Below are 18245 nucleotides of genomic sequence, written 5' to 3'. Positions count from 1 at the left end.
ATAAAGACTATTTACTATTTGCTTATTTGATAGAAGTTCTACGAATTTTAAAATGGTCAATAGGTAACTACTGGCATTAAGATGGTGGAGTATTAGTGAATCTGTTTTTCATTTACTGGCCTAAAGGTTGTCAAATTTAGACATATTGCGATTTAAGAATACATGGATCTGCCATCTAGCACGTGTAAATGTTTTCTTGGAGACTGTAAACTCGACCCAGTTGCTAAAAAACCCGGAGATACTAATATAAAGACCATGATCTCACTGCCGTCAATGTTGTCTACAACCCTGGTTAGAGTCATGGGTTGTTTTTACATAGACGATCTTTGTACTTGAGTAACGGCATTGGTCAATGAAACTACCCAGGGGCGGGGATTTCCGGCAGGCTCGTGCGGCCACAGTGCAGAGTGGGCGTTTAATCCGTCTTCTTCCCCATCTCATACATGACTTCACGATTAACGTTACACAAGTTGTGAAATTTCCAGTCGCTGCCGGCCGACGAAGATGACGGAAAGCTCTGCGAACAAGCTGCTAAACGGAGACGCCTGTCACCGGACCTCTAATGGTAGAAAACCGAGCAAAAATGGCTTCGTGAAGAACCACTGCCTGTTTCAACAGCCACAGAAGTATCGCCGCCCCAGGGAGAAGGTAAGGCCCAACCGTCAACTGCTCGGTAGGGGAGGGCCATAAACAAACAATGCTGTGTTTGGCACTGTGTGTAGTTAACTAGTTTAAATTAAGAAAAAAATGTTGGCTCATGAGTTATTCATTTATTTTTTCCGTGTAGGTATTGCGGCTCTAATTTCTTGTCTTTTAGTTGTTTTATTAGCAGGAAGATGAAAAGTGTAAGCTTACGCCATGTGACGGCATCCTAACGTCAAATCTCGACTAAACTATGCAACATTAATCTAATTTCTAAGTTTATTTTATTCAGATTATACACCGGCCTACGTAGCTTAATGTCCCACCCCAGTGTTTTGTCCTAATGCGACATGTTTCAGGCTAGCTGTTGCCAAATGCTACACCGAATTTCATTTCATATACTTAAACTCTAATCACATGGCTTAAGAACTGTTTATTATTATTATTATTATTATTATTATTATTCCCATTAAGGCTTAAAACGCAAATTTAGCTTGTAACCACTTGTGTTGTTGTTGCGTTTTAAACTTATTGTTTGGTGGTACATGCCACCTGATCCGGGAGGATTGTAGTGGTGACTTTTTGTGTAACCTTACACCCTGTTGTTTCTGTGCTCCTGAGTGAGTGTGTATGTAGGTGTGTGGGTGAAGTTAGACTGGTTTCTGTTTACACTAATGAAGAGGACCAGGGCCCTGTTGTGTTGTTACCACAGGAGCTGTCTGTCTGTCTTCTGGGAGTGGAGGGCAGGCATGCTTCCACATGACCCTTTAGCAGGAGAGGAATGTCTCCAGGCCATGAAGGGTGTGGTCCCTCCTGGGGTGGTATGAAAAGCACAGAAAACACAGTGTATGTGTGTAGGGGTGGAGGTGGGGTACACACATGCCTTTGTTTTTTTCAGTTGTTTAGGTTCAACACAGAGGAGAAATCTAAAAACCATACAGAACCATGTATACTGAAAGTAATGCACTAGCTCTCATACTTGAGCATATCACATTCCAGACTTGCGACAGCATTCAGCTGCAGAGCTGCTGATTTCAACATATAGTGGATTTATACAATTAGGTCCAGATGCTGTTGCTGTCACCAATTAGATTCTCATTTTCTCTCCGTCCTCCAAGAAGTTGGAACAGCTACAGTGTGCATCACTACTAGTAATGCTGTCAGATTTTGGCCTGATAGGGTATATGCATCATTAAACTTCCCTAATACTAAGGTTTAGTATTTGAAGCCACAAGACAAATTTAAGGCATTTACATTTTTACCAGGGATGAGTTTTGTATCTGTCAGATGAACTACACTATTTTTTTTATTAATTTATGTCAAAAACAGTGATTGGGTTAACATGAATGATACTGTGCACAGTATTTACCAATATGCAAACATTAGGAATGATTACAATTACTGTTAACATAAAAAGTGGCATCACGTCATCCTATGAGCTCTGATGGTTCTTTATACGGCAACTGAAATTGGCATTAGATGCACATAGGCCTATGTTTGCGAAAATAACCCAGGTCTGGAGGAACTCTGCCTTCAGTTTTTCTGAAATCAGCTAGTCAGAATGGGACTGTGTTCCATCTGTCAACTCCACACAGGACAAGTACAGTATTTAGACCATTTAAGCCCTGGTGTCAGTCACAGACCGATAATGAATTTCCTCGTGGGTCTGGGTCAGCTGAAAAAATTGTTCTTTTTTTTTAAGAGATCCATATAGGGATCAGCCATAATCCCTATATGGACAATGTAGGAAATGGTTAGAGGCAGGATTTCTACGGGCAGGCAGGAATAAATGATCTCACTAACAGCTTTCAGCTGGGATGGTAGTGTCAATAATCGCTTAGTACAAATGAGCCATGCATTGAATTGAAAATTAGCAGGGAGAGGACTTACTTTCACTCAGTTTTAGGCTTATTGTGAAACATCCACCATGTGCAAGCTTTTATTAATGTGTATGCAGTGTAATATGACCATCTTCTCTGTAGCTGCAGAGCAAGCATAAGAAAGAGCAGGTACCCAGAGTATGTTGGTTGGATTCTCTTCTTGGGAGAGTGGTTGTGCTGTCCAGCTATAAAGGAATAGCACAGGCCTAGCTCTTCTCAGTCTCTGTTTGTCCACACATATAAAATATTAAGCAAACATGACGTCAGGAAAATTGGATTTAGCTGCTGTGGTTGGCATCAGTATGCAACAGTGTCTTTGAGTGGTGTACTTAGATGTGAATGTGTTTTTTCGGGCAGCTCACAAACCATGGCTACTGGATTGCTGGCCTTCCAAAGCATTTTCTTTTTAACTTATAGAGAGACACTGCAGTGCTCTACTGTTCCCTGGCTCAGAGATATTTCTTGAAGAAGCATGACTGGTCACATGAGGTATAGTTGCTAAGCTGCAGGACAGAGCCTGTAATGAGCGACCGCCCTCATTTGTTTAGTGTTGGGTTTGTAGACAGCCAGTCCACAGTCCAGCATGAAATTATGCTAGTATTTTTTTAGTTTTTGTGGCGTTCCTCCAGCATGTGACCACCTTTGTATGGGCCCATAATTCAAGATCAATATTGCTATTCATAAAACTCAATGAATTAGAACCCTGGGTTGATGTCCATTTTACAGCTCACTGGTCCATGGGGGCCCGGGCGTACTAAAGTCTCCATGAATAAACGTGCTTATGGAGCCTTTATTAGGTTTTTAACTCTCCTTCCAAGAAAAATACAATTTTAACAAATCACCCCTGCTGTCATTTAGTCTGCCCACCTTTTACTGGTTTGGTCTGGTCTGCTTTCCATCACAGTTTATTGGGCTGCCTAATGTGGCAGATTTAATAAGTAAACAGACTTGAAGCATAGATAAACCATTACCTGTTATCGGAGAAACCACCAGCTGTTGGAATGGCTTATTTGAACAAAAAGTGGTATGAGTTGGGTAACATTTATACTCATAAATCTGTTTCTTGGACTCAGATTTGTTTGTAAAAATCGGTCATGGTTTATAGTATCACAAAACCTGTGCTACAATTTTTAGTTTTCAATTGAAATTATAACTTGTAGAGACATGTAATTGCAACTTCTTTTACTTTATTCTACCACAGAACCAAAATGTCACATACAACTCCAGCCTGTACAAGAAGCCCTTTGTGGAATCGTTTGAGGAGACTCCTCTACTGGTGGCCGTGCTCACCTACATGGGCTACGGCATCCTCACCATCTTTGGCTACCTCCGAGACTTCCTCCGCCACTGGAACATCGAGAAGTGTCACGTGGCCCGGGAGAGAGACGAACAAAAGGTACATTATTATTTACATTACAACTATTTGAATGCAAATGATTATCAAAAACAAACAAGACTGCCAAACATTAAAGCCATCGCCTCAGTCAGACCAAAGTCATTCTAAGACTTTCTCTCAAAGTTTCTGCATGTGGCATTGCCCACAAACTCCTATATACATTTCTTTTAATAGTAAATTAAATATCATCCCTCTCTTTCCCATTTCTTCTGCAGGATTTTGTCCCACTCTATCAGGACTTTGAGAACTTTTACACCAGGAACTTATACATGAGGATCCGAGACAACTGGAACCGACCCATCTGTAGTGTCCCTGGTGCCAAGATGGACCTGGTGGAGAGAGTTTCCCATGACTACAATTGGACTTTTGAGTAAGTTGCTGTGTTGTGGCTGTGAGTGTGTGTTGTTCCATGTCTGTATGTGCACAGGCTTAATTTAGAATCAAGGTGTTGTCCATGAAGCTTATTCCTTCCCCACAGGTGGGAGTCTGTGCCTCTGATCCTTAGTTCAACCAGAAGCTCAGCACTTTAAGTCATTGACCTTGTACTTCTGATAATAAGAGTGATGTAAGCCATGATTCAAATGGTTATGTTGAAAGCACCATTTGTCACATGGCACTGAATAGAAGCTCTGAATAGAAAAAATAGAAACACAAAGCAGCCTGAAACACACACTTCTACAAATCACAGCAGTAGTAGACCAAGTATAATTTAGTATCAATCCAATTGAGACAGCTCAAGATTCAAATGAGTGGCACTTATTTGATTTGATTTGATTTTGTCTCATGAACTTAATTTTATTCCTAATTGTAACCCCAAGGAAATCGAGAACACCTTAACTCCTACAGTACGCACAAGAACTACTTGAGTTCTTTTGTATTCAACACACAAATATTCAGTAATATACCAACACATTTATGTCAATGTGTGAGTGTTAGCAGGACTAATAAATAAAGTTAGGAACGTGCATTAATATCTCTGTGGACAAACTGCCCTGAGAAGTGAAGGTTGTCATATTTTTCCTATTTATCTCACTGATATGTGTTACACTGGTATGTGTATAATGTACACAGTCTTTTTGGTCTGTACTTGCCTTTGCTAGCTCAGTTCCCTTGGGACAATAAACTATTGTATATTATCACAGTGCTTGATAACTGTGGCAGTTAGGACAACATTGAGCAGGAAACTGTTGCCAAGCAACCAGTGCAGACAAGGTTACCCTGTTGAACGAAATGATTTCTATTAAACTAGAGTCAGGGTACCAGTTCTGTGTCTGACTCTCTGCCTCTGTCTCTTTCAGTCACACAGGTAAAGTGGTGAAAGATGTCATCAACATGGGCTCATACAACTACCTCGGCTTTGCTGAGAAAACTGGGGCGTGTGCCGATGCTGCTATTGAAGCCACACAAAAGTACGGAGTTGGAGTGGGAAGCACTCGCTGTGAAATGGGTAAGGGTAAAAAAATATAAGATTTGGTTTTAAGCAGCCGCCATGATTTGTAAACATTGAATAGTGCTTTCAGTGTAAAATTAAACTCTAAATCCAAGATGAATCAAATGGACTTCCTAAAAACCTCACTTGATAGTTTCACGGCTGCTCCCACTTTTGTTTGTTGCTCTTTTACAATACAGGCTGAAGTGGAAACTGAAAGATTGAGTTTGAAATATGATAACACATTTCTAACACAAAGTCCTTTTCAGTTTGCAGCAGCTTCAGTTTGACCTGAGCAGCTACTGCTTAGTTTGTCACATTAATTTGTTTTGTCTTTAGAAAAAAGAAAAACTGTGTTAGTGGTGTATTTAGTAAAAGGAAAGTGGACTGACTTCACAGGTGTGTGTTTAACAGGAATAAGAAAACAAGTGTGACTTAACACTGCCTGTTACAGTACAGTAATGGGGAGTTGTTAAACTGAGATGCTGTCATTTCCAGGGAACCTGGACATCCATGAGGAGATGGAGCAGTTGGTTGCCAGGTTCCTGGGAGTTGAGTCATCCATGACTTTTGGCATGGGCTTTGCAACCAACTCCATGAACATTCCTGCTCTCACTGGGAAGGTATGGAATTTCATTCACTTCCGCTGTTTTTTGTTCTCCCTGCAGCAGCCTACTCTTGATTTGATTGCTTTTTAATATTCTTTGTTACTTGATGGTCACAGTGGCCCTTGTGCCCATAGTATAATTGTAAGCAAGCAACACATTTACTGTTCAGGAAAAACACTGTTTCCTGTGTAAAGTGAAAATATTTTCAGATGTACGGCCAAGCTCGAAGAGTTCAGGCTGTTCCACAACACACTAGTTTCCGGCCGGAGCTTTCAAAACATTGTGAGTGCTGGAGGTCAGAGAGTGATATTTGGCTAGTCCCAGTCTCTGTTGTACTAACCCCAACAAATCACACAGACCAGTCCTTACTTGTGTCCTTGTGTGCTCTTTTCTTCCATAGCCAATGCTGCTTGAACAGGAAGTAGAAAACTGAGCTGACGGGCATGTGTACCTTGCAAGTCAAAGAACACATTTCCTCAGGAGTGAAAAACAAAAATGTAGATGGACAGAGAGAAGCGTACAGTAAGACAGTAAAGATCTGAGGCACTGCCCTTGTCATAAGGACTCATAAATTCTTAACAGTACTTGTCACATTTCTGCTTACTCACATCCTTATGTTATGGCATAATTGTGTGTTGTGTAACAAGCTAATTTATTTACTGGCCAAAGAGGAAACGGTGTGACCTGTGTGAATGTTTAGATGTGTTGACTTGATATGTATCATAGAATGAAAAAAAAAAAATTCCCATCCTGGAATTATATTTTCTTGCTAAAGGTGAAAGTATTTGCTTTTTTAGGGAAGCTTATGAGAAAATTCATGTTTGTTTTTAACAGGTTATTATAACTTTTAGTTAAGTATTTAGTAATTAATATATTGGGTGGTATACTGATTTTGTCACTGGTGTCACATTCTGCTACGACATGGATTTTGCAATACCATCATAACCATGATCAACACACACACACACACACACACATTTTGGTTTTAGCACATACACGAGGGAGCTCTACTTCCCGAAACACCCAGTGTGTCACATCCACAGGTTACGTACATGTATTAGACTCATTCGACTTAATGCGGTGCTGTGTGATGCATGCTGGACTTAAAATGATACATACTGGGTAGATATTTTGTGTGACTTTTACCGGTGCTGCAGAATGTTACCATGTCACATGACATTAGAACTTTTGGGAGCAAGGCAGCTGCAGTTAAAAGTAATAATGAGTATGAAAGGTTCATGTGAACAGCTTAACCTGCACAAACCTAGATCATTGGCTGTACTGCATCTATGTTCCAGAGACTTCAGTTCTGTCGGGGTTAGAAAGTCATTGCTCAACACTGAAAACTCCTGCATGTCAACTCCTGGTGTATTAGAATTTTGCAAGCGAAGCTCTAAAGAAGGAATAGTATTTGACTTTGGCTAATTAGGGACTGCCACTCGTAGGAATCAGATCACCAGATAAAAAAAAAATCAAAACTCTGCAACATTAGTTCAAAAAGAAACACGTTTTTCTTTCTTTCTTTTTTTGTTTCAGGGTTGTCTTATCTTGAGTGATGAGCTGAATCATGCATCGCTGGTACTGGGAGCTCGTCTGTCGGGCTCCACAATTCGGGTCTTCAAACACAACAGTAGGTGACCTCCAATAATAAGCACCTTTCAAAAGATCAGTCAGATAGAATTTTGACTTAGATTACACCCAAAGCACTCACAAACGCAGAACACATAGGATTAAATTGGCTATAATGAGAAGTAAGTAGCTGTAATCTGCCATACACAACAGGAAAGTTGATACATTTAAGATAGGTGTGTGTATGTTGCAGCAAATTACTTCATTCAATGCAAATTGTCTTTACTACAATTGTTCACTTAACTTTATTTCTGCAGTTCTACCTTACTTCACCACTGTTTTATCTTTCTCTCATTTACTATATTGAATCACAATAGTAATCACAATAGTAGTCACTATGGGTGTGGTGTGGTGTGATTTATTTATATATTTTATGGTTCAAGACAAACACACACAGGTACATGTATACACACAGTCACCAGAGATCCTGACTCACCCAAGCTAACAGTCAGCAACCAGGAACTGGGCAGGCCGACTGCTAAGGAAACACTTGATGCTTCAAAGGGTTGCAATCATAAAATATTGACACTCATCCATTACTTCACGAAAGCTCTCATATTACTTTATAGGAATAAGATCTGTCCTTGGCTGACAAACCCATCTCTCTTTGGCTCAGAAATGTCTTTTTCTCACTCTCAGTTAGTTAATAAGTAACTTAAAACTTGTGTGAGAAAGTGTGTTCAATTCGGAAACTCTTTTGTATTGTAGACATGCAAAGCCTGGAGAAGCTGCTGAGAGATGCTATTGTACACGGCCAGCCGAGAACGCACCGACCGTGGAAAAAAATCCTCATTGTGGTGGAGGGCATATACAGGTATACACAATAATTTTTGTATTTCTCTTACACTTTTGCATAGTACTAAACTTACCCCTTACACACACAAACATACGGGCTTGAAAATTGCCTGAGCCAGAGAACCCACCATCATAAACCTTCAGCTAACTTATCTAATTAAGTTTTATTTTCTGCTTTATTGTTATTTCACTGTGGGTATTTTTATGCCACAGCTGTATCACACTACACTGTGTTTACTGCCTATTACTTGACACCCACAGTTCTCTGGACTCATTAATCTTTATTTAGCTTTACTGGTAGTTAAATTGTCCTTTTTTATTTGTACATTTGAGAAAACACAAGGTGGCACATTTCAATATACTAGTGTATAGTACTCACCCATGATGCATACTAGTAGTAGAACTGTAACTGCAAAGCTATTGATTTACTAAGCCTCCCATGTCCAAGGCTTCTTTTTATGGGTTAGCAGCAAACTCCTCCCCAGTAAAAATCTGAGGCACCTTTATAAGATAAGTGAAGCAATATTTCAACAGATGAGAGTTCAATATGAGAACAAATCTCTGCTGACTAAAACATACTATACAAAAATACCAATACCTAACACAGTTTTCTAAGTCACATCCTCAGATTACCCATGATGCCTTTATGATGGCAGCATTCCCTGATTTCACATTATTTAAATATAGAAAATAATGGTAATTTGGACGTGTGCCCTCTCTCCTTTTAGGATAATGTATTCTTTGTGTACTTACTATAAAGGCAATCGATCCTGTTGATCAATATAGATCTCACTGAAGCTGCCTGACATAATCAATGCCCTTTACGAATGCAATGTAAATGGAGTTTCATGTCCACTGGGATTTTCAAAGCAAAGCTTCAACTTCTAAAATAGACAGTGTTTACACACACATTAACACCCACACTGTTGTAGTCTTTCATAGGGTCAACTGCTCACACGCTCAGCCACACCGCAGCTTTCTGATTTTAGGGGTAGATTGTGTTTCTCAGTCAGTCAAACATTGGTCTATTCTAGCCAGAAGGATAACGTCACATTGAAATAAACTGTAGTAGAATTAAGTAGAGTGGCTTCAGAAAGTACTCGGACTTGCTTTTTGTACACTTTCTTGTGTTGTACATTGAGCTGTAAATTGATATAACTGCCATTTTTGCCCATCAATCTATACTCCTACTGACATGGTGAAAATATTTTTTCTTCAACTGAAATCACTCATTTACAAAAGTATTCAGATCCTCAGTTTTGTAGTGTAGACACTCCTTCATCAGCAGGTGTGTCTCTACAAGCTTTGCACACCTGGATTTGGGCAATTTATCCTATCCTTCCTGACAGATCCTTTCAAACCCTGTCAGATTGGATGGAAAGCAGCTGTGGACTGCCATCTTCAGGTCTCTCCACAGATGTTCTGTACGATTTTAAGTCTGGGCTTTGGCTGGGCCACTCAGGGCCAGTCACAGACTTGACCTGAAAACACACAAAAAAAATTAAATCTACAACACAAAGAGAAGGGGTCTGAATACTTTTTGATGCCACTGTACTTAAGAATGACTTGTGAAACTTTACTTTTTTTTTTTTTTTTTACATCATTGTGTTTTTTTTTCCTTAAGTATGGAGGGGTCCATAGTACGTCTGCCAGAGGTCATTGCTCTGAAGAAACGCTACAAGGCTTATCTGTACCTGGATGAGGCCCACAGTATCGGGGCCCTGGGACCTAATGGTAGGGGAGTGGTAGACTACTTTGGCCTGGATCCCAAAGACGTAGACATCATGATGGGAACATTCACCAAGAGCTTCGGTGCTGCCGGGGGATACATTGGAGGCAAAAAGGTTGGTGAACTTGTTGAACAGGTAAAATGAAGGTGACATCAGATGTGTTGTAAGGGGAATAGTAGCTGGAGCACTTAGTCATCCTCTTTAGAGACTTGAGCAATTTCCCAGACTGCTGAAACCCAGCACGTTGTGTGTCATTCAGTTTTGGTGTTGCTCAACACTGTTTACCAGCAGTAGGAAATTTAGCTTCCCAGTTTTCTGAAAAGAATCTGATTCAGTGTAAACTCTCATTTTCAGTTGGAGTAGAACTGAAAACAAGTCTGTTATTTTGTGCTACTTCATTTGGCCTAGGTAAAGAAAAATCTACAAGCACAAAGCAAGGAAACGCATACCAGATGGAACTACATCTTAAGCAACTGTTCAAAAACAGAAGTGACTGAACAATTTTCACACATTTTTCAGAAAAATGAACATTTCTCATGCCTAGAATGCCCAGCGGATGGTGCATTGACTGAAATATTGTTTCTTTAACAATGAGCAAACCCTTGTCCTAAACATTCAAACTAGTTCAGTTACAGCATTTTGATTAAAACATTTGTACGTATTGTGTTCGTGTTCTTACCGGCCAACAAAAGAGTTAACTTTTATGTAATTTCTTTGTCAGGAGCTGATCGACTATCTGCGGTGCCACTCTCACAGCGCCCTGTATGCTACCTCCATGTCCCCTCCTGTGGCCCAGCAGATAATCACTTCTATGAAGATCATCATGGGAGAGGATGGGACCACACTGGGTAGGAGCCAGAAAGTTATACTAATCACTTAAAAGTACATCTGTGGTGATTGCCATCATCTTCTTACCATTTGCATTCGTCCAATTGGAGATTTTACTGTGCCTTGTGGTGTTATATGTGACCACAAGATGGCAGTATACACCTGTTACTCAGATTTTCTTCATTCCTGCAAACTTGAGGTCTGTAGCTGAAGTATTCGATTTCTTTCAACTCCCATCACCTTTGCCAGCTTTTGTTCTTTGGCTCTTTCATACTTTGTGAGCCTGTTTACTTTTGACATGTTTTATTTCCAGCCAACTGATAAAGGCAAACTGGCAATTATTTACCAGTAAATAAAGGTGTGTTACATAGCCTTATCAAAGTGGACGACATGTGTAAACCCATTTTAGGTATGATTTTCATGCCACGTGAGTCCATGCCCTTCATACATCTACGAGCACGTCATATGTCATTTGGAATGTTAAGTTGGAAGGAAAGTCCATTAATAGTCACTTCCTGTTGTAGAATGTCACGTGATCATATTTTATTTTTCATGATGGCGTCGGTGACAGTGGGCGTTCTCTCTACATTAAACTTCATTGCTTTGGAAAAATATTGTTTATTTTCTAATATTTTGAGATGCTCACTTCAGATTTTGAGGATTTCTTTTGTTGGCTGAAGAGTTGCTCTTTAAAGTTGCAGGTGCTTTTTTTCCCCCACTAACCATTTTGATGATGGTGAGATAAAACCTGCAGTATAGTCGGGTTTCATGTTTCATGTGGATATGCATATTTGAAGGTCTCCCTGTAGTCCTCCACAGCAGTTTCCTCCCTGTCTTTATCTTTCAGGATGTGACTTTTTTTGGAACTGGTAGGTGGACAGTTCCTTGCTTCTCTCTGATTCCCGTCTAAAAGAAGGTCTTGAATTGGTGGTGTGCTGACTCCTCTACCATCTCACTTTATGGCTTTCAGATGTATTTCATTGCATTTCTGTGCTTCTTTGCCTTCACGCTGGGTACAAAACAGCATGGTGCATAGGACCAGAGATCTGTGGTGATCAAACTCTGTTGGACTCGTATCCTACACACACAAACAGATCACCAAGGCTTGTTTTTCTTTCGGGGGCGGCACCTCTTTAGTCTTTATGGGGCCTGATTGATGTAGCCTCCCTTAAAATGCTGATATAAGATCAGATTACCTTGCTCCCCAGTCATTCAATCATTAAGAAGAGGAATAAACACCTAGAGTATCCTTTATAGTGTGGCCTTTCCACAATGTCATCAGCTCTTTCTCCAAACCGTTTCTGAGAAGAGAAGGCCAGACTGGCTGACCTTGCAACATATCCCAGCTTGACATGTTTTCCTTGTAGAAGACTAACAATGACAGTCTGATTGGTTGCAGCCCTGTCACTGTTTGAAATTCAAGCCTTTGAAGATCCAGACACTGACATGAAGTTGAAGTGACAGTTGAGCTGCCTGTTAACGGTTTGTTGCTGCATTCAAGTTGCTAAGGGCGGCTGCTCATGGTTCCCGGCAGCGGCCTGCATCAAAATGGACATTTGTTGTTTGAAGCTTACATCAATCAGATATGTGGATGGTACATAAGGGTACAGGACGGGCAAAGCTTTCTTCAATTCGAAAAGGATGCTAAAGCGTTTGGAAAGCAAAATGTCTGAATATCATATACTACTGTTTTCTGCCAACTGATCACTCAGTGCTGAGAATAGCTTTGGATTTCTTGTCTGAGAAAAAATTGTCTGGATAAATATAATGTCAGACTTTGTTGTGTCTCAGGAGTGCTTTGAAGCTGTGATGTTTTTGCTCCGTTATTCAGCAAAGCCAGGCAGATGTGTGTTGCTGTTGGCGCTTTGCGCCATACGGTTATTTGTTTAGTCAAGATGCTGTCTGTGGAAGCTCGGGCCGAGGATTCAGTGAGTGAATCCACACTGCGTGTCAGACTGACACGTGAGGATTGATGCCTGTGTAGCTTCAGCCCCTTTGACCTCAGACTTAAAGAATCCTGGTTGTCTTCAAAGGCAAGTGGTGTAGCGCCGTCTCCAAATATATGTATAACATGATAGAGGACGAGGCATTTACTGGAGAGCTATCCTATAGCTGTTTTGGAACGGGGGGGGGGGGTTAAATAAATATAGTTAGTTGTTGTTCTGCACTTTTTAAAGACTAAATAGGTGAATACAGAAAACATCAATGATGGAAAAGATTGTAAAATGACATGCTCTTTCCTTTACTCAGCCTCTGAAGGAGAGCTGATAATGACATTTTATGAAGCTGTAGTTTAAAGGCTCTGCACACCCTCACAGGTGTTTTCACTCTGGCTGATTAGACCTCTGAACAGGGTGCCTGAAATTGTGAGAGGTCACCAGACTTCATGTAGTAATGGCAATCACAAAAGTGAACGTTGTCCCGTCCTAACAGGTGCAGTAAAACTAATAGAGTGAGGAGAATGTCAGTCAAGAAAAGTCTGTACAGGCTTATGAGGAGAGAGCTAATCAGGCAAATTAAGTGAGAACACCTGTGTGGGTGCACAAAGGGTGAGAAGGGGCTTTAATCAAAGCCAAGAGACGTTAATTGGTAAATACTCAAGGTTTTTTAATTGCAGCAGAAAAATGTTAAAAATAACACAAGCTTTGATAAATAAGTAAAATGTTTTAAGTATTATGATTGAGTCGACAGGATTTTCTTCATCAGTGAACAGTCTACAGTGTTCATTCATGGTGTTCAGCTACAGTTACAATAGAGTAGAGTAGAAATCTGTCCCTGAGTTGAGGTATAAGTTACCAGAGTAATTCAAACAGCTCACTTACCAACAAGCTTATGCCTGTGTTGTTGAATACAGGTCTAAAATACCACTCTGAGTATGATGCTCTGCCTTTTCCAGGTGCTGATCGCCTCAGGCAGCTATCAGAGAACACCACCTACTTCCGCAGGAAACTCCGAGAAATGGGCTTCATCATCTACGGCAACGATGATTCACCTGTGGTGCCAATGATGCTTTACATGCCTGCCAAAATTGGGTATGCCTCCCCATGTTGTTTGGTATATAATCAATGCTTTTTAATATCTAGGATAAGTATGGTGGCTAATGGGAGGAATAGAATAGAATAGAATCTGAGTGAATGTGTGGAAAGCTGTTCATGATTTCTCACATTAAAGAAAACATCTTTAGGATGTGGTGATGGTGATGGTAATGGAGAGACCATGAGTTAGACTCGCCAAGTGTTGCCCTGTGTCTAATGATGCCATTGCCCTGCAGGGCATTTGGACGGGAGATGCTGAAGAGGAACATCGGCACAGTGGTAGTCGGCTTCCCGGCGACACCCATCATCGAGTCAAGGGCACGTTTCTGTGTTTCAGCTGCTCACACCAGAGAGATGCTCAACACAGTAAGTCTTCCAATAAGTGCAGTCACTGTGCGAAACACAAAACAAATTGAAAATGCATGGTGTTTATGCATATTTATTTTAAATTATACATTGAGGCAAATGTCTTTTTTTGGGGGTAAATCAATGCAAAAATCCAGGTTAAAATCAACTCAGAATTTTCTTTAAAAAATTGACTGATGACATGTGACATCAGTAGCATCTCCATTTTTCCTTTCACTTTCTATTACCAGAAGTCTTTTTCAGAGGTCCTGGCAGAAAAGGATCCTTTTACTCTCAACTGGTGTGTGGATAGTTTCCACTTGCAGGAGCAAAAGAACAGCTTTTATAGGGGTGGAAACTAAATCAACTTGAAAATCTAATTTAACTTGTTTGTTACTGTTTTTTATTTTATTTGTGTTTTTGATTAAACAATAAAAACATGTACAAAAACAATCTAATTATTCAATGCTGCCACTTCCAATCTACAACAGCCAAATTTATCATCCAAGATGTAAAGAGAGAGACACATTTGATCTCTGCTCAGAGTCTGTCTACTTCTCCTCTGGATCCAGTTGAGAGGATGTCGTTTATTGCTGAAGACTTAATTTATCCTCAACATGATATAAGAGTTTGTTTGGCTTCATGGGTGATCGTGGATCCAAGCACTCAGTAAGCTTTTCATAGCTGTTGATCAACCAGATCTGCCTGTCTGGCTGCTTACTGACAGCTTTGTGTGAGTGTGTCTTTGTTGAATAATAAAGGTTCCCAATATGTCCTTTATTATGAAGGAACTTGGAAGGCTAAGTTGTCTCTGAGTATTATAGTGTGGCTCAGACAGAGACTTTTATTTGAGCTGCTCTGTCTCTCCAAAGACACTTCATTCATCTTACTGAGGAGCATGTCAACACCGTTTGTAATAGTCCATTTAAAGGGCATCAGCCTGTCTTTGTAGAGCACTTCGAGGAGCCGCTTTTTCCGTCTTTGGAAAAGCCAGCTCTCGCTATTTCTCAAACCACTGAATCAGAAAAAAGGTCAGGAGGAAGGTAAATTGTTTCCAGGTGTCCTGCAGTGTTGCAATGCTGATACAGTCTCTTGTGGAAAGAAGTGGAGGAGTTTCTGTTCAGTTGTGGTTTATTCAGGGAGCCTTCTGTTCACCTTTTGCTTTCGAAGCCCCCTCTCCTTCACTTCTCTGACTGTAGAATGGTTAAAAATCCAAGTGTGATCAAGGTTTATCACTTCATCTATGACCTACAAAAGAAATCTCTTTTCAAGATGCATTTTTTTATTGTCTGGCTTCTCTGTCTTGCTATCTTCACTCATTCTGATTGATGTAAATAATGTCTCTTTGGATTCAGATTAATAGCATTGTTCCTCTTCCTGTTCCAGGCATTGGAGGCCATCAGTGAAGTGGGTGACCTGCTGCAGCTGAAGTACTCTAGACTTGAACAGCCCCTTCCCTCTCTGGTGTGGATGTCTGAGGAAAGCTTGCTGCAGGACTGAGCCACATCATCCCCTCCTCCCAGATCACCTTCCCTCCCTTACTTTACCTTTTCTTGTCTGATATCCCTTATTTTCCTCTGAGCCAATTTCTCCACCCCACGTCTTCATATCTCTTCGCATCAGACTCCCGAGGACTCACCAAAACCAAAGTCTTCACCCTGGTCCACTCAGTTTTAAAACCTGCACACTAGCATCGCTCATTAGCCTGCGTGCAGTTTGTGACCTGTCCAGCTTCTTCACCCCTAACAGGGAAGGACCAAAATTACCCACATCTTTTCTGTGTCTGTGCGTTCACAGCCTTTCAGTTTGTCCTAGCTTATTGTGACTACATCGGTCTAACGTCAAGTCTTATCCCTGTGTGCACATTAAATGTGTATCTTATTTGTGCAATAATAACAACAACGTGCAGTGTCTTTGTCAAACGGCCTAGAGCAAAGTAGACTGATTTTTGTCATGAGTTCATACTTGTGCACTTGGAGAAAAAGAAATCTGATCATAGCAGTTGCTATGATGCACTCAAAAGGAAAAAATTATATATGTAAATATTATTTATCCCGAAGTTGGTAAAACTGCCTTAGGGTAGCAACCCAAACCTCAAAGAGAGATACATTATTTCACAGGAGTAACATAAGCATGTGTTCTCCATATGTATTTATCTGATGGCTTTTTTCCTAATCACTTTTACTTGAATAGAGAGTATAGAATATTGGGTTCTTTCCCTCACCAAAGGATATATATATGTATAGATATATTTTCTACCTTTTCTCTTAAAATGCAAAGCAGATGTTCCAAACGAAAAAATTTAACGGGGGAAAAGAATCCCAGGGAGCAAGACTAAGGAATATTTTTTACTGCTTATTTTCTAGAAATATTTTTCAGCCTTATTTACTGTTTACACCTGCACTCAAAAACTTGAGCCCAGTGTCTTTAACATTTCTATAAGCTAATGAGCTACATATGTGATTGTTTTTTTTGTTTTTTTTTTTTGTTTTTTGGGTTCAGTCATTCTCACTCAAGTGCTTTCATGTGTTTCAGCGTCGACACCCATCTCTGAGCATGATGACACGCTGTAACTAGGATCTGTATGTATGACGATGCTGTGCCCACGTTTATCTGATGTACAGACGGCTTTATTTATTTGTCATTTTTCAGCTATCTTATGTTTGTCAAAAATCTTAATTATTACCTGAAAGGCAGCTCCAAATGTGTCCCAGTGGAAGGTATGTGTTTTAACTGACTACTTACACGTCTTAACTTCAGTGCAGCACTACTGACAGGCATTTTAAATGCACAGATGACGTAGCCACTGAAACTTTCAAGATTTGTTTAGATATGCTTCAAATGTAATTTTTTTTTCCTCATAATTTATCATCTGTGATCATCTTCTGGAATTACATTCCATATCAACCGGCTTTTATTGTTCAGTGTTTGTTTTATTTTAATGTTTTGTCTCATTTTTTTTTTTCTGTATGAGATCACCCCAAACATGGCATACATGCCACTGTCAAACATTGTGTTCATGTGTGTGTTTATGTTCTGTCACTTTATTGATGTGAATTGGAGGGTGTGTCAGTGAAGCCAGTCTGAAAGCTGGCAATTGTCTGGCAATGTGACCATCCCTACACATGTTCACCAAAGTGAATCAATTCAACACAAGTTTAGAGATGCTTCTGTTGATGTTTATGGCATTTTAGCACAGGTTGCCAAGGTTTTTGGTGTCTTTTTAACTGTACATCCTTTAGACATAGTCGCATTTTTGTGTGAGTCATTCCAATATTGTGTGTTTTTTTTTTTTTTCTTTCACAGAAAATGGCTTGAATAACAACTCAGTGATGCATTTGCTTTTAATAAATATAATATAAAAGGTGGAACACATGACTATGATCTGGAATTGCACTCCTCAGAAATGTGTCCTGACATAAAGAATTTCTTCTTGTCAGAGTTTCCTCTTGAGCTGTCTGCAGCACCATGCAGTATGTTAAGTCTCTGCATTTCTGTCTATGGAGGCAAAAATGTAATTGCAAACAGCAACGTGATGGTTTCTCTCAGCCAGGTTTCCCTCACTGAAATTGAGGAATTAAAGTCTAGAGAGATTATTGAAACGTAAACTTGCTTGCAGCTCTTTGATGTAATGTGACATTTTCCAGCCTACCTACCACAAATACCTGCGAACTGAACTGCAGTGAACATTGTAAACTTACTTATCAGTTGCTTTTGCCCTTGGAGTTGTATTTGGGGTTGAAGATAAACCACTTAGAGGAGTTTGTAAAGCCATGATGTTTGTTGACCATGCTGGTGGAAACAGCGCTGCAAAGATTAAATCACTTTCTTAGTATCAAGTTCTGGAATGGGTTTGTGTTTATTTACAACACACAGACTTTAGTCACAACTTAAAAGCTCATGACAAACATGCTGTAGAGCTTTTTTG

At 40.1% G+C, this 18245-nt stretch overlaps 1 protein-coding gene and 1 long non-coding RNA gene across 2 annotated transcripts; both read left to right on the top strand.

Moving 5' to 3' along the window:
- The first annotated feature begins 399 nt into the window (after nt 1–399).
- Nucleotides 400–18156, top strand: sptlc2b (serine palmitoyltransferase, long chain base subunit 2b). Its single transcript, XM_023430171.2, has 12 exons — nt 400–648; nt 3724–3918; nt 4134–4288; nt 5217–5365; nt 5846–5970; nt 7492–7585; nt 8293–8398; nt 10004–10223; nt 10831–10957; nt 13834–13969; nt 14209–14338; nt 15704–18156. Exons 1-12 carry the CDS (start codon nt 505–507, stop codon nt 15815–15817), a joined length of 1695 nt encoding a protein of 564 aa, XP_023285939.1. The 5' UTR covers nt 400–504; the 3' UTR covers nt 15818–18156.
- Nucleotides 5979–6451, top strand: LOC147817747 (uncharacterized). The gene is made up of 2 exons (XR_015438720.1): nt 5979–6237; nt 6356–6451. It is a non-coding gene; the product is annotated as an uncharacterized LOC147817747 (long non-coding RNA).
- Nucleotides 18157–18245: the final 89 nt, after the last annotated feature.

The sequence above is a fragment of the Seriola lalandi genome, unplaced genomic scaffold, assembly GCF_002814215.2.
Source record: "Seriola lalandi dorsalis isolate HSWRI2012SDOR001 ecotype SW California unplaced genomic scaffold, Sedor1 jcf7180002054901, whole genome shotgun sequence".
Taxonomy (NCBI): Eukaryota; Metazoa; Chordata; class Actinopteri; order Carangiformes; family Carangidae; genus Seriola; species Seriola lalandi.
Note: the sequence above shows the minus strand (reverse complement) of the source record. Positions and strands in the feature narration are given on the sequence as shown.

Excerpts from the sequence above, each read along its gene's own strand:
- sptlc2b (XM_023430171.2), top strand. The coding sequence starts at position 505 with ATGACGGAAAGCTCTGCGAACAAGCTGCTAAACGGAGACGCCTGTCAC. Across the intron at positions 649-3,723 it reads ATCGCCGCCCCAGGGAGAAG|AACCAAAATGTCACATACAA; the intron begins GTAAGGCCCAAC and ends ATTCTACCACAG. Across the intron at positions 5,366-5,845 it reads AAGCACTCGCTGTGAAATGG|GGAACCTGGACATCCATGAG; the intron begins GTAAGGGTAAAA and ends TGTCATTTCCAG.